A 27,969-nucleotide genomic window follows, 5' to 3' on the forward strand; every position below is an offset into this window, starting at 1 on the left:
GGAGGCCAGTAATCAGGGAGGGGCCCTCCACCGGAGATTGGACGAGCCTGTGCGATTGGCTGCCACTGCCCCTACAAGATAGTGCATTGGCCACCGCATCACTGCATGTATTGCCGCATGGAGCCTACATCCATCCACAGTAGGATGGCCTTACAATAGATGGGCCATAATGTAAACGTCAGATGCTGAACAAAAACATCCAGATAACCAAATTTTCCAATTGAAAATTGTACGTTAGTCCTACAGTATAGACGGTCCTGATCATTTATAGTGGCAAATGTGTTCCCTATAAAGCAACCCATGTAAAACCAACTACAGTCCCTAGCTCATAAGGGCTTATATAAAGACAACGTTGTTAGCTTGAGGTTTCCCATAGGAAAATGGGTTCTTCGAGGGCAGTGAAGCCTCACGCAGTGTTCATTCCATACCCAGCTCAAGGCCACATAAACCCTCTCCTAAATCTAGCCAAACTCTTCCATTTTAGAGGCTTCCATATCACCTATGTCCACACCGAGTACAACTACCAACGCCTCCTTAGGTCCAGAGGCCCAGATTCTGTGAAAGGCTTAGATGATTTCCGGTTCGAAACAATACCCGATGGACTACCACCATCCGATGATGATGAGACACAAGATATCCCAACTCTCTGCATCTCAACAAGGACAAACTGTGTCGTTCCGTTTCGGAATCTGATAAAGAAGCTTAACGACGACTCATCCGACGTGCCACCTGTGTCTTGCATAATAGCAGATGGATTCATGACCTTCACTTTACAGGTTGCGGAGGAACTTGGGATCTTGGAGCTTGTGTTTTGGACCACGAGCGCTTGTGGTGCCATGGCCTACCTTTATTTCAAAGAGCTCATCCAAAGAGGCTATACACCACTCAAAGGTAACCTTTTCATTTCCCTTTCCCTTTCCCTTACTCTTCAACAATACAATCTACAACAGGCTCTGATAAATTCTTCAGGTTGAAAAAAGTGGGGCCCATGATTTGGTAGTCCAATACTTTGTTATGATGATCGGAGCTACTCTGGTTAGCCCATGAACCGTGAATCTCCCGGAACGGAAGAAAAAGGATCACCTCTAGACACCCTGTATTATTGTCAATACAGGCAATCTTTAGCCGCAAAACAAATGAAATAAAATAAAATAAATGATGGTCAGTTTATGTGGCTAAAAATGACCTGCATCGATATCGATGTTATGTTCTAGACCGCTTGGAGGTGATTAGTTTTCTGTTCCATATAAAGCAAAGGCCACGGTTCAATGTCTATTGTCTTCTAGCATAGTAGGCATATGGTAAAAGTGAGAGAGAGGAAAGTCAACCGCCTTCTTCCTCTCTTATAAACCTCAAATCAGTGAGAAATCTTGAATCCGTAAGGCAACACAATATCTAAAATGTGTGTGTATATGAGGTCGAGCTGTGTGGGTCCCACTCTGATGTGTCTAACATCAACACAGTGAATTTGATGGGTCCCTTTAGGTTATAGGATATCTCAAAAATCAGCTGTACACGGAACTTAGGTGGGATATACCATCTAAAACCCCACGTAGACATGCCTAAAACATATAAAAGCACTTGGTGGGGCCTACTTGAGTTTTGGATGTGGCTGAAACTTGGTCTACCTCTCATTCAAGTGGGACACATACAACATATGGGCTGGATTTGTGAACCACATCTAGGCGAGCCCAATAAATGACTATGAATGTTTTAATCAGAGGGTAACTCCTGTCAACTGTTGTATGTGGTGTGGCCCACGCAAGTCATGGATTGACTTGATTTTTAAACTCGTACCCACCTTCGAATGGTGCATCCAACTAATGTGGTAGATGTTCGGCACACATCATGGCGGGGCCCACACAGCTCGACCTCATGTGATTCCCCCCCCACCTCCTCTCTCTCTCTCTCTCTCTCTCTCTCTATATATATATATATATATATATATATATAAACACACACAAAAAGTATTGATATAGTTTATATTAAACCCAGGCCCTAAATTTATAACTTCTCTAAAGTATTAAATTTTCTAATAAGTTTATTGAAAATAGCAAAGACAACTAGCTCTATCTTAACTCTCTTAGAAGACTCAAAAAAAAAAAAAAAAAAAAAAAAAGACTTTGACTTTAAGTAATTAAATCAGTATTAAATTGTAAATTTATTAAAAATAGTAAAAACCATAGCTTACTTAAAATTCGAAATTAATTCTTAAAACAATCTTATTTTGGAAAATCAATTAGAGACTAATTGCTTATGGTATTGGTTAAAATGCATGTAGAGCACGCTGATAGCTTTTCGATGGCATATTATTCATATGCAATAGTAACCTTAGTTTTGATTGTTGTCAGAACATATGTCTAAAATCTGATTTTTTAGGTTGCTCAACCAGTCGAGGGTCTTCCACCGGTCGAGGCCCACTCAACTCGAAGTCCAGCGAGCATAGTTTTTTGGGTATCCGGGACGCTCGACCAGTCGAGGGTCAGGCTCGACCGGTCAAAGGGGTCCTTCGACTAGTCGAAGCCCTGGCTCGACTAGTCGAGGGTTACGCAGATTCTGCGCTTATTTTACGCAGACTGCATAAATTTGATGTGATTTTCAGAATTTTTCAAAGAGGTGCATAAGCGAAGTTTCCTGAATTATAAATAGGGATCCGTAGGGCTATTCTAAGGTATTCTAAGGCTTTTTAAAAGTTTTTCAAGGGTTTTTAGGGTTTTTAAAGGGTGTAGCAAGGGTGAGATTCGAGGTTGTTTGAATCGGGTAAGTCCTCTCTCTTTGTAATTTCTATTTCATAATGGATTTCTGTCGCTTTGTGCCGTGATTTTTTTTTCCGCAAGGGTTTTTCACATTAAATCTATGGTCTCTTGTGATTGCTTGTTACTCTTAGATTGCTATTCTAGATCTAGATCTGTGTGATTTCGCGACACAAATTCCCAACAAGTGGTATTAGAGCAATTATTGGGGCATAGATCTGAATCTGAGGGATTAATAATAATGAGAAACGACAAGTTTGATATTGAGAAGTACTCAGACAGAAATAATTTTGAGTTATGAAAGGTTAAGATTATTAGCCTATTAATCAAGCAAGGCGAGATTGAGGCTCTTGAGGAGTGAAAATCTACTATGAAAGATGAAAAATAGGAAAACCTTGATAGTAATGCTTTAGCCTCTATCCGTTTATGCCTCACGGATGAGGTTTTCCATAATGTTTTGAGGGAGAAAACTGCGGCTAGTTTGTGGGCAAAGTTAGAGAACATCTATGCTAAGAAGTCCTCTAAAAATCGGCTACACTTGAAGCTACAGTATTATACCTTTAAGATGGTATAGGGTGGAGATTTAGAAGTCCACATCAGCAACTTTAATAAATTGATGTGTAAATTACTAGATATGGCGGAAGTTGTCAAATATGAGGAACAAGAATGTATATTGTTAAATTCTCTTCCTACATTGTATGAGTCATTTAGGGACGCAATGTGCACCGCAAATAAAACCCTAAGTGTCAACACCGTTATTCAACCCTTCAAGAGAAAGTTATGAGAAAATTAAACGGTGACATGGGAGTATCTTCCGATGCACTGATTACGAGGGCAAGAGATTCTGAGCAAGGTAAGGGATCTTCAAGACCTATATTCAAATTGAAGGGCAAGGGCAAAGGAAAATTAAAGTGTTGGAACTGTGGGATGTCTAGACACATGATGAAAGATTACAAAAATCCTAAAGCAAAGAAAGAAAATTCAGCGGCTTCTTCTAAGGAGGCAAATGTTATCACATCTGATGAAAAAACAAGTAGTAGTGATGTTCTGTTTATTTCCATGATTAGTCACTTACACGAAAATCATAAAGATGAGTGGATACTTGATATAGGAATATCTTATCACATGACTCCTCATTGGAGTTGGTTTGCCAGATACAAGGAATGTGATGGTGGACAGGTTTTTCTGGGCAATGACAATGCCTGTAATGTTGTAGCTATTGGTACGATGAGCATCAAGATGTTTGATGAGATGGAGCGTACCCTGACTGATGTTAGGCACGTTCCTGATATGAAGAAAAGTCTGATTTCTCTCGGTGCACTCGAGGCTATAGGGTGTAAGTTCACTGGTATTGATTATTTCTTTAAAGTTTCAAAAGGGAAACTCTTTTTTTTTTTTCAAAAATTATGAGATATATTCATTCTAGACAAAAATTACAAAGCTTCGGGTCGTCCTCCGAAAAAATACCAAAGGAAAACCTATCATAAAACGGAACAGAAAAAAATAAAAGGAAACCGGGGAGAGGGCACAACTTAAAGCTTCCTCTCTCTAATCGCTCCGAGCCCCACCTTGTTAAGGAAAAGGACGCCCCGCACATGTCGAGGAAGATCAGCAGTGCATGAGAAAATTAAACGTGATTGGGACATACTTCTCACACAAGCAAGGCCATCCGCCATGCCATTGCCCTCCCTAAAAGTGTGCTTAAAATTCACCAAAGCAAGCCGACTGAGCCTGTCAGTAATGGATTTCCAACCTTTCCAAGCCCAGCCAATCTTGGCCCCCTCATTGAAAACATTAATCAACATATTTGAATCTGATTTGACAATGATTTGGGAGAAACCTTTCTCCAAGCACAAAAAGGGTCCATCATGAACTGCCCTGAACTCAGCACCAATGTTTGTCATAAGACCATAACCTGTAGCAAATCCAAAGATAAAATCCCCCTTGTCATTTCTACAAACACCACCTCCCCCTGCCAGGCCCAGGTTACCTCTAGAAGAGTTGTCAACATTGATTTTAACCCAACCAGTGGGTGGTTTCTGCCATCGGATGACTGTTGGCGACAATTGATTACGACAAGAATTTCTAACCGAATGAAGCCTATCCACAGATTGGAGGCGCTGGGAGAACCTGAATCTCGCCACCTCCTCCTTGTCACAAGATAGCCACCAGAGAACTTTAGCTATGATCGACTGGTGGTTCATCAGCCTGTCATCGAAAAAAGCCCCATTCCTAGACTTCCAAAGCTCTCACAAAATGAATGCAGGAGTGTAAAGATGACGCTTCCCCTGGATTCTCCTACCAGCACAGGCCCTTCTCCATTGTATGATTCTGGATTGAACTGTTAATGCTTGCATGATGGAGATCCCCGCCTGAACACCAAAGAAGTTCCAAACTAATTTTGAAATCTGGCCGTTCAAAAAAAGATGAGAATAAGACTCTGCGTCGGGGCCTTGCTCGAATCCGTCTCGGCGGCACAAACGTTTAGAGGCCAGAGAAACGCCTTTAGCTTGGACAGATAACTGAAGGGGAATCGCATTATGGAGAAGCCTCCATAGGAAAAGAGAGATTTTCGGCGGAAGCTGATCATGCCATACCCACTTCGCCCATTCCTTTGAGGGGCCAGATAGCCTCCTGACATTCCAAGCGGTCTTGACAGAAAAGGAACCTTCAGGGAGCATGGAGAGGGCAATTGATGGTGGAGGCGGACCCAAGGGACCCAACACTTGATTAACCTTCAGGGGCTGGACTGTGGCTGCAACATCTGACAAGAGAAAGTTCTGAAGGGGGCCAAGGCCTGTCCAATTCGCTTGCCAAAAATTACAATCACCCGCGCCAACATTCCATTGGACCTTGTCATCAATGAGCGCAAATTTAGAAAGGATCCGCTTAAGGAAGGGGGAAGCTCTTCTCTGAATGAGATCAGCCCTCATCGGTTCGTGGGAGAAGTTATATTTAGCAGCCAAGAAAGAGGCCCAGAGACTTGAATTTTTGTGAAATTTTGGCACCCAAGCCATTTTAATGTTAAAGGCTTACATCATGTCAGCAAGTTTCCTGATGCCGAGACCACCTTTTTCCTTGGGCATAGAGATAATTTTCCAACTCTTCCAATGTAACTTTCTTTTGCCTTCACTCCACCCCCAAAAGAATGAGGCAAAACATCTGTTAAGATCAGCCAGGACCTGATTTGGAATGCAAGAGGCAGCCATAGAATGAATAGGGATACTACTCAGAACATGCTTAATAAGGACCATTCTCCCTGCTTGAGACAAAATTCTAGCTGTCCAACCCTTGATACGACCCCCGACTTTGTCCACCAAAGGCTGAAAGGCAGAGGATTTCAGCCTACCAATAGATAGAGGAACTCCCAGGTAGGAAAACGTACCAGTGGATCTGGCAATTCCAAGTAAGGAGCTGATGGCATGAATCCTGGACGCTGGGATCTTGTCCAAGCAGAGGAAAGAGCTTTTTCCTTTGTTAATAAGTTGCCCCGAAGCAGATTGGTACTCGTCCAACAGAGCCACGATTTTTCTCATAGAAGCTCGTCCACCATTCAGAAAGAGGAGTGTATCATCTGCGTAGAGGAGGTAAGAAATCCGTTGGCAGACCCTCCCTAGCGAGAAAGGAAGGCAACCGCTATTAGACATCAAGTTATGGAGGCCACGACTCAATACGTCCGCCCCCAAAATGAAGAGACTTGGAGAAAGAGGGTCGCCTTGTCTCAACCCGCGAGAGGATTTGAAAAAGCCAGTCGATTCCCCATTAATGAGAACGGAGAAACAGCAGGAGGCCCAGCAATTTTCAACTAATTGTACCCATCTGTCGCAAAAATCGAAACGGAGCAAAACTTGTTTTAGGTAGTTCCAGTCGACTTTATCATATGCTTTTTCCATATCTAGCTTTAGCACCACATTTCCACCTCTGTTTTTTCTATTCACCTCTCTGAACAATTCCTGGGCAAGAGAAATATTTTCTGAGATAGCTCTTCCTTTGATGAACGCCCCCTGTTCTGGAGAAATCAGGACAGGGAGAAAGTCACTGAGACGAACTGCAATGATCTTAGAGAAGATTTTGTAAAGGCAGTTGCATAGGCTTATAGGTCTAAAATCAGTCCATTTCCTCGGCGTTTCCCTCTTGGGGATCAAGCAGATAAGCGTGGAATTAACTAAACGAGGAATTTTTACCACCTTGGAAGAAATAAGTTATGGCCTTATGTATGTCTCTACCAATGATGTCCCAACAAGCGGAGTAGAAGATTCCCGAGAAACCATCCGGCCCTGGCGCACTGTCCGACGGGATGGCTTAGATGGTTGCTTTAACCTCTTGGATGAAAGGAGGAGTAGTGAGAAAATTGTTCATGTCCTGTGTTACAAGATTAGGAACCAAATCCAGCAAATCTGAATTTATCTGATTGGATCTTCCTTTAAAGAGCTCTTCAAAGTAGTTGTTGGCATCCTTTTTTATTTCTTCGTGATCAGTCACAACTTCACCTGATTGCAGTTGAATGTTATTGATCCTGGCTCTTCGTTGACGCTCAGTGGCTGTTGCATGAAAATATTTAGTGTTGTGGTCCCCCTCTCTTAGCCAACTGGATCTGGATTTTTGCTTCCAGAAAACCTCATGTTTAGTCTCCCATTGATTAAGCTGATTTGAAGCTTCCTGGAATCTGATTTGTAATGACAAGAAGTCATCCTGATGAAGGACAGATTGATGGAGCTGCCGATCAAGCTCAGCCACACATTTTGCTAGTCCCGAGCAAAGTATGCGAAAAATAAGTTGAGAATTACAGGAGAATTTCTATGAACTCGAGTGATTTTGGAAAACAATCTAGATATTCAGAATTCAACAATTCATGAATGTTGGGCTTTACTCTCTCCTAGACTCAAACACACGGCAAACTTCATTCAAAGTATTAGTCCCTTAATTAGAAATAATCCTAAACATTGAGTTCCACAGATGTAAAGTGTAATCCCAACTTTCAACATTAATATTCAATTCTTTATTTCAGGATATCGTTGGTGATTAACAAGAGAATTCATAATAACCAAAGCTTGCCTCAAAGATCATCTTTTCATTCCTTCAGTTTTTTTTTTTTTTTTTTTTTTTTTTTACTGAGAAAATCAAGAAGGGGAATGAAGTCCACACTTATAGGGAGCAAACCTATAGTGAAGATTCTTTGCCTAACCTTTTTCAACGGTATCTCTTCCTTTTAATTGATCTTGACGGACAATTGTTCAAGTTGGTTCCTTCTATGCTTACTGATCCTCAAATTAACCCTTCAGTTTCAAACTGAAATCTTGATGTGTAAGCGAGATGTGACATGTGAAATCATGACTCAATCAATGTTTACAACTTCTAATCATGGATTAATAATTAAACTTAACTGTGGCATCTAACGAGCAACTGCATCCAAGAGCAGTAAATCACCAACATTCCATATCCTGTGATTCTAAATCAAAGATGGTTGTCAAATCACTTTGAGTTCACCAGAAAGTCCAGAAAAAATTTAAAAATTTTCACACTTTTTGCTCAAGATGAAAAAAAAACACTGATTAGGTAACCTAATCTCCCACCCCCAACTTAAAAGCTACATTGTCCTCAAGGTATATGTGTATGGAATGCGCATAGGACAACAAAAGTAAAGAAAAAGTGAAGGGAAGATAGTACCTGGATGATGAATCGTGAGAGACTTTCCAAGAGATCGCAGCATGGAATCCAGTCAGCACGAGAGAGAAAATAACACAAAACTAACAAAAATAAAATCCTACCTATACCACTTTCGCAGGTGCTCTCGATTGCATTTAGCGCATGCAACAAGCCTTTAAACCCCTAGGTTACCCCTAGTGGACGAGTTGTAGTCTCGTGAGGGTTTGCAGTAATGTTACCCACAAACATTGAACTTGCTAGGAAAATGAAATAAGTTGAAAAGCTGGGTTGCCTCCCAGGAGTGCTAAGTTTAACGTCTTCAGCCAGACCAAAGCAACTACCATAATCCTATGAAAGCGATAAACCTACCTATACCTCCATCAGACTAGGAGATCAGTCCTGGTAAACAGGATCAGTCAGAGGCATGGACATGTCCTCTGAATCAAATTTCTCGACAAATGGCTTTAAACGATGCCCATTTACTTTAAACTCCTTGCCATTGTCGGGATCTCTTATCTCGACGGCCCCATGAGGATAAGCAGTAACAACAATGTAAGGGCCGGTCCAACGAGATCGAAGCTTACCCGGAAAGAGATGTAATCGAGAATTATACAAAAGGACTTTCTGGCCTGGCGTGAATGATTTTCGTAGAATATGTTGATCATGAAACGCCTTCATCCTGTCCTTGTAAATTCTCGAATTCTCGTATGCGTCGTTCCGGATTTCTTCAAGTTCATTCAACTGCAGTTTGCGTAGCGAGCCAGCATTGTCTAGATTGAAATTAAGATTTTTGATCGCCCAGTATGCTTTATGTTCCAACTCCACAGCAAGTGACAAGCTTTCCCATAGACAAGTCTAAAGGGAGACATTCCAATAGGAGTTTTAAGTGTTGTACGGTAAGCCCATAGAGAATCTGTCAATCGGATTGACCAATCCTTACGATCAGGGTTAACCGTTTTCTCCAAAATGTGTTTAATCTCCCTATTAGAAATCTCGGCTTGTCCACTTGTCTGTGGATGGTATGGGGTGCTCACCTTATGAGAGATACCGTATTTCTTCATTAAGCTCTCGAATGGTCTATTACAAAAGTGTGAGCCCCATCACTAATGATGGCTCGAGGCGTTCCGAATCGAGAAAGGATGTTCTCTTTTAGAATTTAATGACCGTGCGATGGTCATTCTTTCGACACTAATCGCTTCAACCCATTTAGTGACATAATCCACCGCGAGCAAATATACAGATTTCCAAACGATTGGGGAATGGTCCCATGAAATCGATGCCCCAAAGAATCAAATGCTTCAATGATAAGGATGGGATTCAAAGGCATCATATTTCGACGACACAACGCTCCAATTTTCGACAACGCTCACAAGCTATGCAAAACACATGAGTGTCCCAGAACATAGAGCGCCAGAAAAAGCCACACTGCATAATCTTGGCCGTGGTCTTATTAACAGAAAAGACACCACCATAGGCCACTGAGTGACAGAAGGAGAAGACGCTCTAATGCTCATCGTCTGGCATACATCTCCTTAAGATTTAATCTGGGCAATATTTAAATAAATATGGATCGTCCCAAAAAAAGTTGCACACCTTGGTAAAGAATTTCTTCTTATCTTGCGCAGTCCAATGTGTTAGTATAGAACCTGTGATAAGAAAATTAGCAATATTAGCGAACCAAGGTGAATGGGAGACTCTAAACAATTGTTCCTCAGGGAACATGTCATTGATATGGGTTGTCTCAAGGGAATCGAGGTATTAAGGCGAGAAAGGTGATCGGCCACTACGTTCTCTACTCCCTTTTTATCTTTAATTTCCAAATCAAATTCTTGGAGTAGAAGGATCCATCTTATCAAGCGGGGCTTAGAATCATTCTTAGAAAGAAGATACTTAAGTGCCGCATGATCTGTATATATAATGATCTTGGATCCGATCAGGTAGGACCTAAATTTGTCCAAGGCGAATACTACGGCTAAGAGTTCCTTTTCCGTAGTCGAGTAGTTCACTTGGGCGATTTAGAGTCCTACTTGCGTAGTGAATGACGTAGGGCTTCTTATCTTTTCTCCGGCCTAGACCGCCCCAAGAGCATAATCGAAGGGCGCACATAAGCTCAAAAGGAAGGTTCCAATGGGTGGTCGCATGATAGGTGCAGTGGTTAATGTGCCTTTAAGCTTGGTGAAAGCTTCCCGGCATTACTCATCCACTCGTACGGAACATTCTTTTGAAGAAGATTACATAATGGGCGAGAGAGGAGACTAAAGTCCTTTATGAATCGCGTAAAACCCCGCGTGTCCTAAGAAGGATCGCACGTCTCTAATGTTCTTGGGTAGAGGTAGGTTAGAGATAAGATCGATTTTTGCCTTATCTACCTCGATTCCTTTGGACGAGATGATATGCCCAAGGACAATTCCCTTCCGAACCATGAAATGGCACTTCTCCCAATTAAGTACCAAGTTCTTTTCTTCACATCTTTTCAACACACATTTAAGACTTTCCAAGCACTTGTTGAAAGATGGACCGTAAACAGAGAAATCGTCCATGAAGACCTCTAAATATTGCCCCACCATGTCGGAAAAGATACTAAGCATACATCGCCGAAAAGTGGTAGGGGCATTACATAGTCCGAATGGCATCCTTCGATAGCAAAGGTGCCGTAGGGACATGTAAATGTAGTCTTTTCCTGGTCTTCGGGGCTATCTCTATCTGGTTGTAGCCCGAATACCCGTCAAGAAAATAGTAATAGGAATGACCACTAACCTTTCCAGGATCCGATCAATGAATGGTAAAGGAAAGTGGTCTTTCCTCGTGACGTATTCAACTTCCCGTAGTCAATGCACATTCTCCAACCAAGAGTGACTCTAGTTGGCACGAGTTCATTATTAGCATTGGCTACGATGGTGATTCCAGGACTTCTTAGGGACCACTTGAGTTGGACTCACCCATTGACTATCGATATAGGGTATATAATACCCACATCCAATAGTTTAAGAACCTCGGCCTTAACCACTTCCTTCATGTTGGGATTTAGTCTACGTTGTGGTTGCCGAGCGGTTTTTGCATTATCCTCAAGGTATATGTGATGAGTACAAATCGAGGGATCGATTCCTTTGAGGTCCGCTATCGTCCATCCCAGGGCTCCTTTATGCTCAATGAGAGTAGATATAAGCATACTCTCCTGTTCTTTCTCCAGGTGGGCAGAGATCACCACCGGGTATGTCTCATCTTGACCCAAATATGCATATTTCAAATCGCAGAGGGCAAAGGTTTTAGGTCAAGCTTCGGCGGCTTGAGGTTAGACGGTAGAGGCACTACATCAGTTTGTGGTAATTCTTCAAATTGTGGCCTCCATCGGTTAACTTCAAGTACCGGTGCAGTATCAAGCAAGGCGCAAGTCTCCCTGATCATGTCATCATCAAAATCATGGGAGTGGGCCAGGCACGTCTCTAGATGGTCGGAGGATAAGGTCAGAGGTGTCGTATCTTCCACGAAAGAGTCAATCATGTTAATGTCGTGGAAATCGTCTTCATCCTTGCCGCCGTTATTGAAAAAAATGTTTGACTCCAATGTCAAATTTCCAAAAGACATAGTCATGATACCATTCCCACAATTGATAATTGCATTTGACGTGGCGAGGAATGGGCGACCAAGAATGATGGGGAATCTGAGTGCTCATGTTATTGATGGGTTCGGTGTCCAGGATGATAAAATCTACAGGGTAGTAAAATCTATCAACTTGGACCAACACATCCTCAATTATCCCTCTTGGTACACGAACAGAGCGATCAGCAAGTTGTAGTGTGGTTAGGGTGGGTTTTAATTCACCCAAACCTAACTGTTTGTATACCGAGTAGGGAATCAAATTGACACTCGCTCCTAAGTCAAGAAGTGCGTGATCAATTCGATGGTTCCCGATTACACATGATATGGTTGGGCTACCGGGATCCTTGAATTTCTGCGGCACGTCTTGCTTCAGGATGGCACTCACTTTCTCAGTCAAGAAGATTTTCTTTTGAATAATTTTCCGTCGCTTGGTCGTGCATAAGTCTTTTAGGAATTTGGCATATGAAGGTATCTGTTTAACGACATCAAGCAGAGGAATGTTGACTTTCACTGTTTCAACACCTCTAAGATATCCCGAGAGTTAGAGAGAGGTTTTGGTGAAACCAACCGTTGGGGAATGGAGCAACCGGCTTCTCTAGAAGTTCCGGTTCTACTTTTTGTGGGGCATCACTGGATCCATCATTGTTGTCCTCTTCTGGTTCTTGAGGCTTTTCGGGCCTAATAGTAAGAGTTTTATCAATGATCTTCCCACTCCTAAGAGTGGTGATGGATATAACATTACCAATCAGATATGAAGAGCTGGGATCATAATTCTCGAAATGCGCTATAGGATTGGGTAGAGGTAGTTCAGTAAGCATCACCATTACTATAACCGTCATAAGAGAATCTATAATATGCATAAAATCTGTAATTACCCGCATTGCCTGAGCCAGCTCTTGTATGGGATTTTGAACCGGTTCCTCTTGAGGTTTTACTTGATTTGGATTGTGATTGAAGAAACCTGGAGGAGTCGCTGTTTGTCCATTCTTCCAACTAAAGTTTGGATGATTTTGCCAGCTAGGATTGTATGTGTTGGAGTTGGGTCCAGGAAAAGGTCTTTGATAGTTATTTACGGCATTGGCTTGTTCATTCAACACTCCTCGAAAGGCAGGTATTGTATGTCAGTTTTCAGTTGTGTGAATGTTGCAATCACAGATGCCGAAAACAATTTCATTGACCTTATCCTTCTTTCCTTCCATGGCCTCAACTTTCCTTATGAGCGTAGTCACTTTACACTTGAGATCATCCTCTTCTTTCAAGAGATATAATCCACCTTTCTCCTTTAATTGAGTCGGCCTAGACGTGGTGTTCGACTTTGGGTAATAGTCTCAAGATTGTGTTTTTCACCAAACTATCGAGGTAGTCCCATACCTCATCGATATCTTTATTAATGAACTCTCCATTACACATTGTCTCGACCATTTGGCGCATGGAGGATGTCACTCCATCATAGAAAAAATTTGTAATGCGCCACGTTTCAAATCCGTGTTGTGGGCATGAACTGACCAAATCTTTGAACCTTTCCCAACATTGAAAGAATGTTTCATCTTCCTTTTGGGCAAAGTTCATGATCGCTTTTCTGAGGGTAATCGTTTTATGATGTGGGAAGAATTTTTTTATGAATTCCCTCTGCATGTCGTTCCATGTGCCAATGGATCTAGGACGCAGTGAATGTAACCACGTCTTAGCTTTCTCTTTTAAGGAAAAAGGAAAGAGTTTCAGCCTAATTGTATCCTCAGATACATTAGGAAAACATCATGCAGCTATAATTTCATCGAACTCTTTCAAATGCAAATATGGACTCTCCGATTCAAGTCCATGGACTTTGGGAAGGAGTTGGATAACTCCTGGCTTGATGTCCATTTGTCCTGTGTTTTCAGGAAAAATCATGCATGAGGGCGTACTCACTCCCGCCGGTTGTAGAAAATCTCGTAAAGTACGAGGCGGGGGTGCCTGTTGCACCTCATTTTCATCCCGGGTGGAAGTAGAGGAGGTTGGTCTTCAGCCATAACCTCAGTTAACTCAGGGGATTTCGAGCGGTGTCTAATCCTGCGATGGATAGTCAACCCCTCAACTAATCCTCCTTCAGTCAAGAGACGTCGAGTGTTGTCACGGGCCCACTTGGGCATGAAACACTCGCAGCCCTCAATCAAATTCAAAGTCTAATCCTAAGAAAGGAAAAGGAAATCTAAAAAGAAAAAGAGAGTTGGAAAGAAATTACCAAATTGGAGTCCTAAGTTAAGGGCCTGCAAAATAAAAATAAAATAAGTTAGAATCTAAAAGAAAGTGGAAACTTCTAAAATAAACTAGGAAAGTCTTATACTAGAAAGTAAATTACTAAAAGAGAGTTGAAAAATAGAAAGTAGGGAAAGAGCTTACCAAATTAGAGATTTCTAACTTAAAGGCCTACAAAATAGGAAGGTTAGTTTCTGAACCAAAAATCCTAAAAATAAATGAGGAAACAAATTAGATTTTAAAAAGAGTTAAAAATAGAAAGTGAAAAACAAAAGAGAAAAGTTTCGAAAATTAGAGGATTTTTCTAGAAAGGGAAATAACTACCCTAGTTTCTAAAATAAACTGCTTCCTAAAAATAGAAAAAAGAAGACTAGAATTAAAAATTTCAAAATTTAAACCCTAATTCTAAAAGGTAGAAAGAGAGAGAGATTAGGAAGGAATTACCAATTTAGAACTTATGTCAGGATCCTACAAAACAGGAAAACAGGTTAAGTTCTAAAAATAGAATAAAATAAAATAAAAACTTCTATCCTAAAGTAAGTAAAATCCTAATCCTAACCTAATTCTAAAACTAATTAATTTCAGAAAAACATCCTCGACAACGGCACCAAAAACTTGTTCACTCCCTAAGTATAGGGTTGTGATGTAGTAATAAACTCGGTAAGACCGAGGTCGAATCCACAGGGACTGATACCTGTACGTTATCTGAAACCAAGTAGAACTAGAACTAGACTAAGATGTGATCTAAACCAAATAGAATTTAAGAAATAATTGTGGAAGAATTGTCTAAGACTTTAAGGAATTCAGAGGAAGGAAACTAGGGATTCAGGGGATCCACTTGTAGAGATCAGGGAGATCGTATGCCAGGATGGAAATTTACTGAACTGCCATTGATATAGGTTTCAAGAGATGAAAGGTGTATGAATTAGAATGGATTCCATCACCAAACCATGCCCAAGAGACAAAGCAAACAACAGAATTAATCTAATTATCAATCAATCAACAATGTATGAAGATCAAGAAGGTACTGTCATCCTACCATGCCCATGGGACAATGATGAACAACAGGGCTTCCTGACTTCATAAATATAAAAAGAGGAAAGAAATATTCAAAGCCATTGCAAGCCCATTGTAATTTCAGTCACAACATGCCATAAAAAAACTAAAAATATTCCCATAAAATTAAATCAAGAATAATCTCTTCAATCTTAATCAAAGGGCACCAGCAACATCTCTCCCATCAGGCTACAAGCTTCACCCCTTAGCCCTAGCTAAGAGGTTTAGCCGAGCATGATATGGGTTAAATTCCAACTAAAAAGAAGAAGAATGAAAAAAACATTAAAGGAAAGAAAAAAAAGAAAACCTCTTTCTTCCAATTCTCCTTCTTTCGGAAAAGAGACGGGTGTTTCTGCTTCCTCAAGAACTATCTACTTTCCTTTCAAAGGAGAAATTGTTTTGTCTGCTAATTGATGATCTTTGCCAACGTCCAGCAGCAACAGACCTCTGCTCGTTCCGGCCTCCAAACCGAGCCTTTCCACGCTGCCGTCCGTCTCAGCAAAACCACTTTCTTCCAGCAGCCTTAGCAAGAAAAAAAAACTGCTGCTCTCGGAGAAAAAACTGCTGCTCTTTCTCCAGCCGTGAATAACATGAATCCCCCCCTTTCAAACCGAGCCTCCTCCCTTTTTATCTTTCTTCTCACCTCCCTTCTGTGGAGTCCTGGCAGGACTCAGCTGCGGAAGCTGGGACTCCTTGTATGTAGAGCAGGAGGTCCGTGCGAAAGGCCGGAGATCGCGGACGAGTTGGTTGCGGAGACGCACAGCAGCCAAACTCGGAGTCTTCTCCTCTTCTTCTTCTTTGCTTTCCTTCCAAAAGGACAACGTCCTCTGGGAGCTTTCTGGCCCACCTACATGATGAACGGCTCGGATCAGCCGTCCGACCGCCCCCAAGGGCGTACAACTCGCCGTGAAAGTCGGACGGCGTCCGGTTGCGAAAACAGGGTCATGTTATTGACGCTGTGATGGTGTCCGCAGTGATGTTTTCAATGAAATCCACTCCGTCTACTGAAATTCTGGCGAAAAACAAGTAAGAATTGACTGGTTTCATATTGAATTCCGTGTGGCCCACTGATTCTTTCGTTCCACCATTAATCATCCGTTTTAACAGCTGAAATCCACTCTCCATTATCTTCCGAGATTACGCCACCTAGGCGATGTTCACGCCCACCCTCTTGATACAATGGACGGTTCGGATCATCACTTCAGGTGTCGAGTGGGCCCCACTGAGGAGGACCGGCGGACGACAGCGAAAACGCTGTTGCGTTTTTGAAGAGGACGCGGGTCAGCGGTGGCTGACCCTTTTGTAGGAATTCGGTGCACCGCAGGAGTGCACCGTCTATGCACTCGCATGCTCCTTGTGGGGTCCATCATGATGTATATATGAAATCCGCTCCGTCCATCCATTCTGTCACATCATTTAGACCGTGGAGACCGGAGATGAAGCAGATCCAAACAATAGGTGGGCCCAGAATCATGATTCCGAGGGATGATCTATCCATTAGGCCACTTCCACCAGGATACAACGGCCGAAATTCTGCATGTACGGTTAATTTATGTTCTTCGGGCCCTGTATGAAATTTCGGGACAAACGGATGGTGAGAAACCTATGATCTTGCATTCTCGACCGACTTTTGGGCCACTTGAGCTTCGGTTTCTTCGGATCTCGGTTGTGTAAAATCGTCGATCCCAATCCCCAGGAGTCCGTCCCATGCTTTAGTGTCATCGGATCGGTAAATCCATGCTTTTTAGTGTCCATTCCCAGTCCAAGCTCATGAAGACGCCCGCATCACAAATACAATTAAATTAGGCTATTAAACGGTGTCATGCTTGTAAATCCATACAATAAATGGGTCTGATATGCAATATTTGACCCTAGCTGCCGATCAAGCTCAGCCACCTCCACTTCTGCTGTCTTTATCTTTTGAAAAATATCACCAAAATGCTCCTTATTCCAGATTTTGAGCTGAGCTTTCACCTTCTTCATCTTGGCAATGATGTTGAAAACGGGGTGATAAGAGTCAACATTGATCCAGGCGTCGCTAACCACCTGCATAAAGGAGTCATCCAATGTCCACATCCTCTGAAATTTAAAAGGCTTAGGCACGGTCGGCGGCGGAGGAGGAAAGGATAGAAGTAGAGGGCTGTGGTCTGAGTTAGATCTTGGAAGATGATCAACCTGGAAGGATGGAAAAGAGGATGCCCAGGCTGAGTTGATAAGCATTCTGTCAAGCCTGGCCCAGCTTCTCGAGGTACCAGACTGGTTGTTGTACCATGTGAAAAGCGGCCTCGAGAAACCTGTGTCAGAGAGGCTAGCGTTGTCAATCGCGTCACAGAATTCCCTGGCACTATCTCTATTGAAGGCACCTCTGCTGCGTCTTTCAGATGTTTCAGTGATAGCATTGAAATCCCCGCAGACCCCCAAGGGCCTTGCATCAAGGTGGAAAGGTCCTCCAGATCCTTCCAGAGATGTCTCCTAATGAATCTGGAGCAGCTGGCATAGACAAATGTTAGGTTGATGGAGAGCTGCAAGATTTGAAAGTTCATATTTACAGATAATAGTTGGTTAGTAGCCTTAACAATTGAACAGGAAGCAGAGTTTTTGTAGAAAAACCAAAATTTACCCCCCTCCTCAACATTCGAGAAAGAGAGGTGAAAGCCCAAAGTGAGACCAATTCGCGCTCGACTAGAATCATTGATCATTGGTTCAAGGATCACCACAATCCATGGGCTATGAGTTGCAATAAAGCGTTTCAACGTTCTGATGGTTCTGCGGTTTCCAACCCCTCGGGCATTCCAAACAAGAATTTTATCCATCCGTGACACATCCCGAATTCACAGCCCGATGTTTGATGCATCTTAATCTGGACTCCCAGTCCCCTTTGCTATAGAAAATCTGCGGTCTTCTTCTCGGGACCTTGCTTCGATTGGTTGACAGTCTTCCTTGTTGGATTCGTTTCTGGTTACCTTGATTTTCAAAAGGGACACTCGTTGTTATGAGAGCGTAAAGGTACAAAAACCTTTATAGGTTGATTGGTAACACTTCAACAGGTGGAGCGGCAGCAGCTATTGTAGACTCCACGTCTCTACGCATGTGGCATGGTTGTCTGGGCCACATGAGCGAGCGGGGCATGAAGGTACTTTCTGATCTATGTTTGATTTCAACTTTTAAAAATTTTAATTTAGATATATGCGAGCATTGTATATATGGTAAACAATCTAGGTTATCTTTTAAATCTATAAAACATATATGTAAGGGAGTACTTGATTATGCGCACTTTGACGTATGGGGTCGTCGCCAAAAAATTTCGTTGGAGGGTCGTCATAGTTTGTTTCATTCATTGATGACTATTACAGGAAAGTTTGGGTTTACTTCATGAAACGTAAATCCGAAGTTTTCACCATATTCAAACAATGGAAGACAATGGTGGAAAAACAGTCAGGGCGAAAAATAAAAGTTTTAAGGACTGACAATGATGAAGAATTTATTTCCACTGAGTTTAATAATTATTGAAAGGATGAAGGAATCATCAGGCACAACACAGTGCATCACACGCCTGAGCAAAATGGTGTGGCTGAGCGAATGAATCGGATTCTCCTGGAGAGGGCCAGAAGCATGTTAAGTAATGTTACGTTGGGTAAAGACCTATGAACAGAGGTTGTTAACATGGATTGTTATTTGGTGAACCGGTCTCCTTTAACGACAATTAAATGTAAAATCCCATAGGAAGTATGGAGTGATCAGAAAATCGACTACTCAGATCTACGCATATTTGGTAGTAAGGCTTACTCTCATGTACTGTCTGTTGAGAGAGATAAGCTAGACCATAGAGCCAAGAAGTACATCTTTGTTGACCATGGCAATGGTGTGAAAGGTTACAGGTTATTCGATAAGGTCACATGCAAGGTCATCACTTACCGTGATGTTAGATTCGATGAAAGCTTTTTATTCTGCAAGAATGATTAAGATAAGTAAGAGGAACAAAAAAAGTTGATCGTAGACATCCAAATTGACATATATGATACTTAGGCAAAGACAGATGCACAAACAGGGGTACAGGATCAGGTGGAGCAGCCACTTGTGAGAAGGAATCCACCGCGTGATCCTAGGTTGGCAGCAAGATATAGAGACGACTCTAATATTGCATATGCCCTCATTACAAATGAGGGGGACCCGCCTATTATTCAGAAGGCTCTTGATGAGCCTGATACAGAAAAGTGAAAGGCGGCTATGGATGACAAGATGGACTTGTTGCACAAAAATCACACATGATAGTTGGTAAAGCTTCATGTGGGCCAAAAAAGGATCGGATGCAAGTGTTTATTCAAAAGGAAACAGGAAAGATATAATGCAAGGTTGGTAGCGAATGGTTATGATCAAAGAGAAGGAATCGCCTTCGCAGAGATACTCATGTCGGTGGTTAAGAAGGTGTCTATCAGATTCGTATTGGCACCGGTTGCCCAATACGAACTCGAGCTAGAACAGATGGATGTGAAGACTGCATTCCTGTACAGGAAATTGGAAGAGCAAATCTACATGAAACAACCAAATGGTTACAAAGTTAAAGGGGCAGAAAAAAGGTTTGCAGGTTAATGAGGTCATTGTACGGCCTAAAACAGTCGCCTAGGCAGTGATATAAAAAAATTTGATTCTTTCATATTGAGTCAGAAATTTACTCGGAATGAATACGATCACTGTGTCTATTACAAGATACTGAGTTATTGAAAATTCATCATCCTAGTATTATATGTTGATGATATATTGATCGCCTGTCATGATATGTCTGAAATCAGCATACTGAATACTTAGTTATCAGGGACATTCGAGATTAGAGATTTGAGGGCTGCAAAGAGGGTTCTCGGCATAGATATTCATAGAGACAGGAAAAAGAGCAGACTTTGGTTGTAATAAGCAGAATACCTTGAAAAGATGTTGATCAAGTATGAGATGGACCAGGCAAAGCTGGTGAGCGTTCCCCATGCGGCTCACTTCAAGCTTTCCTTAAAATAATGTCCTAAATCAAATGAAGAAAAGCAGTTTATGTCTCATGTGCCATATTTAAATACGGTTAACAGTTTAATGTATGTCATGGTCTGTACATGACTAGATATTTCACAAGTAGTCGGTGTTGTGAGCAGATATATGTCAAACCCCGGCAAGCAACATTGGGAAGCAGTGAAAAGGTTACTTTGATACATTCGAGGTACGAAAAACTACGTCTTAACTTTTGAGAAGACAAGGACAAAGTTGGTAGGGTATGTAGATTCTGACTACGTAGACAGTATAGATTACAGAAAGTCTACTTCAAAATACTCGTTTGTACTGGCGGGTGGAGCAATCAGTTAGATGTCGAATCTTTAGTCTGTGGTGGCTCTTTCCACAACCGAAGTAGAATATATAGCAGTGACAAGCATTTAAAAAAGGTGTTTGACTCAGAGGCATGATAAATCAGTTAGGACTTCAAGAGGAGGCCGTGCCGGTTAATTGTGATAGCGAGAGCACTATCATTTTGGCTAAAAATTATGTTTATCACTCACGTATTAAACACATTGATGTTCGTTACCACTTTATCCGACAGGTGTTGAGGAATGAGGCATAACACTGGAAAAGATTCAAACAAGCATAAATCCCACAGACATGCTCACCAAGGTCGTTCCTACAAAGAAGTTCAAGTTCTATGCAACTTCTCTAGGTTTGACGATGGCGTAAAAGAATGATGAAATGTGCACAAGAAGCGTTGATTGAAGCTATGATGTGATGCAGAGGTAAGAGAAGAGGTCAAGAGAAGAGGTCGAAAAGCTATACGATTAAATATTGAAGACATGGTGGAGATTGTTGTCTTAAATATGATTTTTTGGGCTGCTCGACTGGTCGAGGGCCTTGCTCAACGGGTCGAGGGTCCACTCGACTGGTCGAGGCCACTCGACTCGAAGTCCAACGAGATAGTTTTTTGGGTGTCCGAGACGCTCGACCAGTCGAGGGTCAGGCTCGACTGGTCGAAGGGGTCCTTCGACCAGTCAAAGCCCTGGCTCGACTAGTCGAGGGTTACGTAGATTCTGCACGAATTTTACGTGGACTGCATAAAGTTGATGCGATTTCTAGAATTTTCCAAAGAGGTGTGCAAGTAGAGTTTCCTAAACTATAAATAGGGGTCCCTAGGGCTATTCTAAGGTATTTTAAGGCTTTCTAAAAAATTTTCAAGGGTTCCTAAAAGGGTTTTTAAGGTTTTTAAAGGGTATAGTAAGGGTGAGATTCGAGGTTGTTCGAATCGAGTAAGTCCTCTCTCTTTGTAATTTCTATTTTATAATAAATTTCTGCCGCTTTGTGCCGTAGTTTTTTCCCGCAAGGGTTTTCCACGTTAAATCTTTGTGCTCTCTTGTGATTGCTTGTTCCTCTTGGATTGCTATCCTAGATCTAGATCTGTGTGATTCCACAGCAAAAATCCCCAACATTGATATCATAATGATCGGGTAAATTAGAGATTAAGGTTTCCCTCTCTCTCCTCTTATTTATAATAAAATAATAATAAAATTGTGTGACAGTTCATAAGACCATACACTATATGTTGAGGGTCAAATATTGTATATTAGACCCCCTGTTATTGCTTGTTTCTATATACATGATAATGGTTAATGTCCTATTTTAATCGTGTTTTTATTGTAAGGTGAATTTAGGAGCCTAGACTGAAAAAGAGTATTAAAATGATTAATTAACATTCAGAAGTCACCAATTCAAGGGAAGGACCCCAAGGGATCGAGATTGAAGAATGTACACGCCAGAGATCCAAGAAAATCAAGTGATTGAAGTTCAAGTGGCCTGAAAGTTATCCAAAATGCAAGATCACAGGGTTCCTGCCATCCGTTTGGCTCAAAACTTTATATTTAGCCTGAGGACCATAAATTAACCATACACGTCAAATTTCAGCTATTGGATCCTTGTGAAAGTGGCCCAATAAATAGATTAGTCCCTAAAATACTGATATGGGGCCCACCTGATATCTGGATATGCTTCAATTTTAGTCTCAACCCCTTAAATAAGGTGCTAAAATGGATGGATGAAGTGAATTTCTCAAGAACATCACAATGGACCCCACATGTACATTGCATGTACATAGGGTACACATGCACGAGAGGTGCACCGGACAGAGAATCCGGTCAAACAGAGGGCTGACCAAGCCTTCTTCGTGCAAACGCCCAGCGTTCGCACCCGAGCCGATTGGGTTTTGTTAGTGGGCCCTACTCATAACCCAAATGGACGATCTGGACCGTCCATTATATCCATAGGGTGACCACGACCCTGACCATGATGGACTTTTGGCTCTATGCATACATACACATGTGGATCGTTGGAAAACGCATGATAAATGGCGAGTTGATTTGATACAGTGGATCGCACCAAAACTCGACTAAAACCACTCCTTTCCGACTGAAATTTCTCCAAGAATCTAATGAACGAGGTGGATTTCACCCAAAACATCACTATAGGGCCCACTTTACACGTCAGCATAATAGCTTTCTAAAACGGACGTCTAGACATGTCCGGAATTTGTAGGGAGTTGTGGGTGACGATCGCTAATCAGTTAGGTAATCTGAACCGTTCATTCGATGCACCAGAGGGCCAAGACCTTAACCAAGGAGAGAAACTGGTTTTTTTTAATGCACCTCTTACCAAAAAAGGATCCAAAAGCAGTTTTTTTGCGTTTCACTATCGCTGGGCACGCGGTTTGTAATTATTGGCTGTGTAACTCCTTCCCACCAACTCCATCCACGAACCGACCCCCTTCATGCCTATATAAAGAAGAAGAAAAGAGAAATCATTAGATCAGCTATGGAGGCATCTTTGAGACGTGTGGGTGGTTGTGGATATGAACAGAGAGAGCTTGGGACGGCTAGATTTTCTCTCTCTTTTCCTCTTTATTTTGTTATGCTTTCTAAGACTTTAGCATGATCATATCAGGCTAAACCTCTTAGCTAGGGCTAAGAGGTGAAGCTTGTAGCGTGATGGGTAGATTTCTATAGCTTTGATTAATGTTTTATGGATTCTCATTGATTATAGTTTAATTATATGAAATATTCATAGTTTTTAATGGTTTATTGTGACTTAAATTACAATGGATCTGCGATAGCTTTGAATATTTTCTATGTATATATAGAAGTTATGGTCGTAGGAGCCCTGCTGTTCACCATCGTCTCATGGGCATGGTTGGATGATGGAATCCTCCCCTACGTTCATAACTCTCTCAGATTGGATGTGGATTGGTTAAATTTTGTTGTTTACTTTGTCTCATGAGCATGGTTTTGTGATGGAATCAATTCTAATTCTCATGCCTATCATCTCTTGAAAACGGGATCAAAGGAATTTTAGATTTGGTTTTTAATGTTATATCCTCCGACTGGGTGAAGATGGGACTCTGATTCCAACTGCACTTATGAATCAAGCATAGATTTCCCTAATCTCTATAAATGGATCCTTGGGACCCTAGTTTCTCACTTTAAATTTTACAAGTTTTAGTTAATTAAATTCACAATTATTTCCTTAATTTTTCCTGGTTTAGATTACATCTTCTTCTAATTCTAGTTCAAGTTACTTTCAGATTACGTACAAGGTTCAGTCCATGTGGATTCGACATCGGTCTTACCGAGTTTATTACTACATCGCAACCCTATACTTAGGGTGTGAACACTATGGTGCACCTTACTCATCTAGGGATAGCTAGACCCTTGAATGGAAATTTCTTGCTCGATTCTTTTCCATCCTGATTGTCGACAACTAATTAGGCTATAGATTTTTATCATACAACCAGTGCATAAGTTTCAATACATGGACTATGTATGGTATCCAACCTGGCCAAAACGTTAGCCCCACCTTAAAGAACACAAGATTAAAATAATAATAATAATAATAATCAGGTTGAACCACTAATCACATGGCCAACACCATAAAGAACAATGGACAGGTGCTAAAAATCTGATTAGATGTACTAATATTGTTCACCTAATCATTTGATTTGGGTCACCTTTGAGCTTGGAGAGCTTTGTAATGAAGCCAGTTTTTTATATTTTAAATCTCTAATCTCTTGGGAGTTATGGCTGGGTCGAAACGCCTCGCCCTTCGAGGGAGTCCCGATGTCAGGGTCAAAGTCATTGCTCGGGTCACCAGTTGGCTGCAGGAAATAGGAAACCAATTGCCTAACTCTGATCCTTACTCCCTCGGGACAAAGGCCACTCTTCAGGCCCTTCATCTTCTTAATGGCGAAGTGATCCCTACAGCCATCCTGACCATTCTCAAATGGACGAGCCCTCCTCCGGGCTGGATTAAGCTTAACGTCGATGGCTCCTCTTACGGGAATCTAGGTGAAAGTGGCGGTGGGGGAGTTGCAAGGGACTCCCAGGGTCGGGTTATCTTCGCCTTTCATAGGTACTACGGCTAGGCCTCCAATACGACTGCAGAGGCCCAGGCAATGCTTGATGGAATCATTCTCTGCAGTAAATTGGGCCTTTCCAATATCGTTGTTGAATCTAATTCCAAACTGGTGGTCGACGCTGATGCGGATCCTTTCGCCCACTGCCCTTAGAATATCTAGTATAGATTGGGAGTCATCCATCGCCTCGGCAACTGCCTTAACCTCAGTTTCAGGCATATTTTCCATGAGGACAATTATGTGGTTGACGCGCTCGCAAGGCTGTCTAGCGAAGGTTGTGCCAACTCCCTCTTCCTCTCTCGTTTGGATCTGCCAATTTTCATTAGGAGCCTTTTGGTCCTTGATAAAGCCGGGCTAGGCTATTTGCGAGTCTGAATTCGGTGAAGTATTTTTTGTCCTTCTTTTTGTCTGGGATCCCCGGCCGAGTCTTCTCGTTGCCTGGCCTTTCCAGGCTCGTTCCTATGGTCAGTTGTTCATAGTGGATTGGGTGTGCAAGCATATGATAGGCGGTGCTCCGTTCCTTTTTGTAGGAGCCTGCCCGTGGGGTTGTTTTTTTTGGCGAACGTGCTTTTAATAAATCTGGGGGCGTGAGCCCTCTTCTTTTATATCTATATATATATATATATCATAGCTCGAAGATGGTAAGGTTTACAAGGGTAAGACATTAGGAGCTAACATTGGATCACTCACACACCCACACACGCCACTTCAGCTCAAGTACTAACGAGACAGGGACATGGGCAAACCTTTTGGACAGGCTGAATGTAATATAAACAAGACATGTTGGTGATCTGCGATGGAAAAGCTTGCATGGCACATTCTAATTTTCAGTTCTGACAAGTGGGGCTCATGTTCAACGATCCAGACAATTGATTTGTTGGGTCTACTGTGGACAGATCAATCTTCAGATCTCACAGAATTGAAGATACTAGCCACCCATCTTTGGCTCCTATCCGGTTGAATGTGGACTGTTTTTGTACTGCTCTCAGCCACCATTAATTTTGTCGACCACAAATATAAGATATAGGACTGTTCCATCAAGGAGATCTTCAAGCATCGTCTTTTGAACAATAGGCCCACTTGCAAGAAATAAAAAGATTGTGTACACTGCAAAGCACCGGATGTGTCCAGGGCGATATAGCGGTCATGACCATATGTAGAGAGGCTTTCCTGGTTAGGCTGTCTTATTCATACTGTTAGTCGTCCTCAAATGGACGGCCAGAAAATACTTGAATGAAAATTTGAGGGTCCATTTCAACGGACAAGAAAATCATGAATAAATAGTTGCAATGTTGCACCATAGAGATTCTAGGAAAGGATAGAACCAACTGCTCGCTAGCTTAAGAGCGAGGCTTTATTTCCCATTGAGTTAGACTCAGGGTAGACTGCATGGGTCGCACCTCAAGCCCACATTGATTTTGTAATGAAAAGTTCAATATCATCATCTCCCCTTAGAAAAAAAAAAAAAAAAATTCTTTTCACAGTAAGCGTACATATGACACACACATGACACTTTTTCATTAAGCCAGGTGTAAGGTTAAGACAATTCATGTCCATCATAAATGCTCAATGTTGGGATTATCACACTTCAAAATGATCCTGACCATTGATTCTTAGAGTTGAATGCAAGCCAGTTGAAAGTGGTCTTTTCAAAGGCTCTATGGTCTTCTACTCCCAGTGACCATCAGAATCACCCCTTGAGCATAAGCTTCTGACGGTTGCCCCTGCAGAGTGTTACATGGGTGACTCAGATCAGCAGACCTTCTGCAGCCTGTGAGCCCAAGCAGGTTGACACATGGTCACGATCCTGAGCCTCAACGTCGCTGAAATGAACCATCTTCCATTTATCACATCTGAAAGCACAGCTTCAATTGGCCACAACTGGCCCATCATACTTCCTGTTGTCCCTTCTATCTTAGAGCCATGCAATGAATTATCCAATTTTGTGTTGTGCAGACAAGAGCTACTTAACAAACGGATACCTGGACACTCCAATCGATTGGATACCAGGCATGAAGGGCATCCGTTTGAGGGATCTTCCAAGTTTCGTAAGGACCACTGATCGCAATGATATATTGCTCAATTTCGATGGTGAAGAAGCACAAAACGCATACAAAGCTTGGGGTGTAATTCTAAATACATTTGACGACTTTGAGCGTGAAGTCGTTGATGCATTGAGACTCATGTTTCCTCGGTTATACACCGTAGGTTCTCTCTCAATGCTGGTGAATCAACTACCTGAAAATGGGATGGAGTCAATTGTATCAAGCCTATGGAAAGAAGACTCCGAGTGTTTAAAATGGTTAGACACAAGAGAAGCTGGTTCGGTTGTTTATGTGAACTTTGGTAGTATTACAGTCATGACGGCCCATCAGCTGAGTGAGTTTGCATGGGGCCTTGCAAATAGCAAGCATCCGTTCTTATGGATCATTCGACCTGATCTTGTGAAGGGTGACTCAGCGATTGTGCCGGAGGATTTCATTGAGGAGACCAAAGGGAGGTGTTTGATTGCTAGTTGGTGCCCGCAAGAACAAGTGCTGGCCCACCCTTCTGTTGGTGGATTTCTAACCCATAGTGGCTGGAATTCAACCTTGGAGAGTGTATGCAGTGGTATGCCCATGATCTGTTGGCCTTTCTTCTGCGAACAGCTAACCAATTGTCGGTATGCTTGCAAGGAATGGGGAATTGGAATGGAAATTGATAACAATGTGAAAAGAGAGGAAGTTGAGTACCTTGTGAGAGAATTGAAAGATGGAGAGAAAGGACTGGAGATGAGGAAGAAGGCCATCATGTGGAAAGAGAGTGCAATTGAAGCTACAAAACAAGGGGGATCTTCTTTCACTAATCTGGATAGAATGATCAGGGACATTCTTCAAAAGAGCTGTCAACAGCCATGATCGATGGAACGGGTGCCAGCCGTTTGTTATTCAACTTATCAGGTGGGCCACACAAGTGTGCAGATAACAATAGATGGTTTGATTTTGTGTTAGATCATTTACATAGTGGGGCCCAACCGATGCACGGCTTTTCTGCAGTGATGCGTGCGGAGAGCTGTACAGTACAATGTGCTATGGTAAAGTTAGATTCATATGGATTTGGTTTGTAGTAGTAATGTTTAATTTCTTAAGTATCAGCAATGAAATATCCAGTATTTATTTTTGCTTCTAGAGAGTTATTTGATACTCTGGCTGTCCATGAGCCTTGATACACAGGTACTCAGAAATTGCACATGTAACATACGTTAACTCAATCTAAACGGGT

At 42.0% G+C, this 27,969-nt stretch overlaps 1 protein-coding gene and 1 non-coding gene across 2 annotated transcripts; both read left to right on the forward strand.

The window, feature by feature from the left end:
• Positions 1 to 228: 228 nt before the first annotated feature.
• LOC131234017 (7-deoxyloganetin glucosyltransferase-like) lies at positions 229 to 27,867 on the forward strand. Its single transcript, XM_058230976.1, has 2 exons — positions 229 to 891; positions 26,665 to 27,867. The coding sequence occupies exons 1-2, from the start codon at positions 381 to 383 to the stop codon at positions 27,603 to 27,605; spliced, it is 1,452 nt and encodes a 483-aa protein (XP_058086959.1). The 5' UTR covers positions 229 to 380; the 3' UTR covers positions 27,606 to 27,867.
• Positions 13,480 to 13,586, forward strand: LOC131238297 (small nucleolar RNA R71). The gene has a single exon (XR_009167701.1). It is a non-coding gene; the product is annotated as a small nucleolar RNA R71 (small nucleolar RNA).
• Positions 27,868 to 27,969: the final 102 nt, after the last annotated feature.

This window comes from Magnolia sinica, chromosome 2 (assembly GCF_029962835.1).
Source record: "Magnolia sinica isolate HGM2019 chromosome 2, MsV1, whole genome shotgun sequence".
Taxonomy (NCBI): domain Eukaryota; kingdom Viridiplantae; phylum Streptophyta; class Magnoliopsida; order Magnoliales; family Magnoliaceae; genus Magnolia; species Magnolia sinica.

Coding starts and splice junctions, on each gene's coding strand:
- LOC131234017 (XM_058230976.1), top strand. CDS start 381: ATGGGTTCTTCGAGGGCAGTGAAGCCTCACGCAGTGTTCATTCCATAC. Junction 892..26,664: donor AGGCTATACACCACTCAAAG/GTAACCTTTTCA, acceptor TGTGTTGTGCAG/ACAAGAGCTACTTAACAAAC.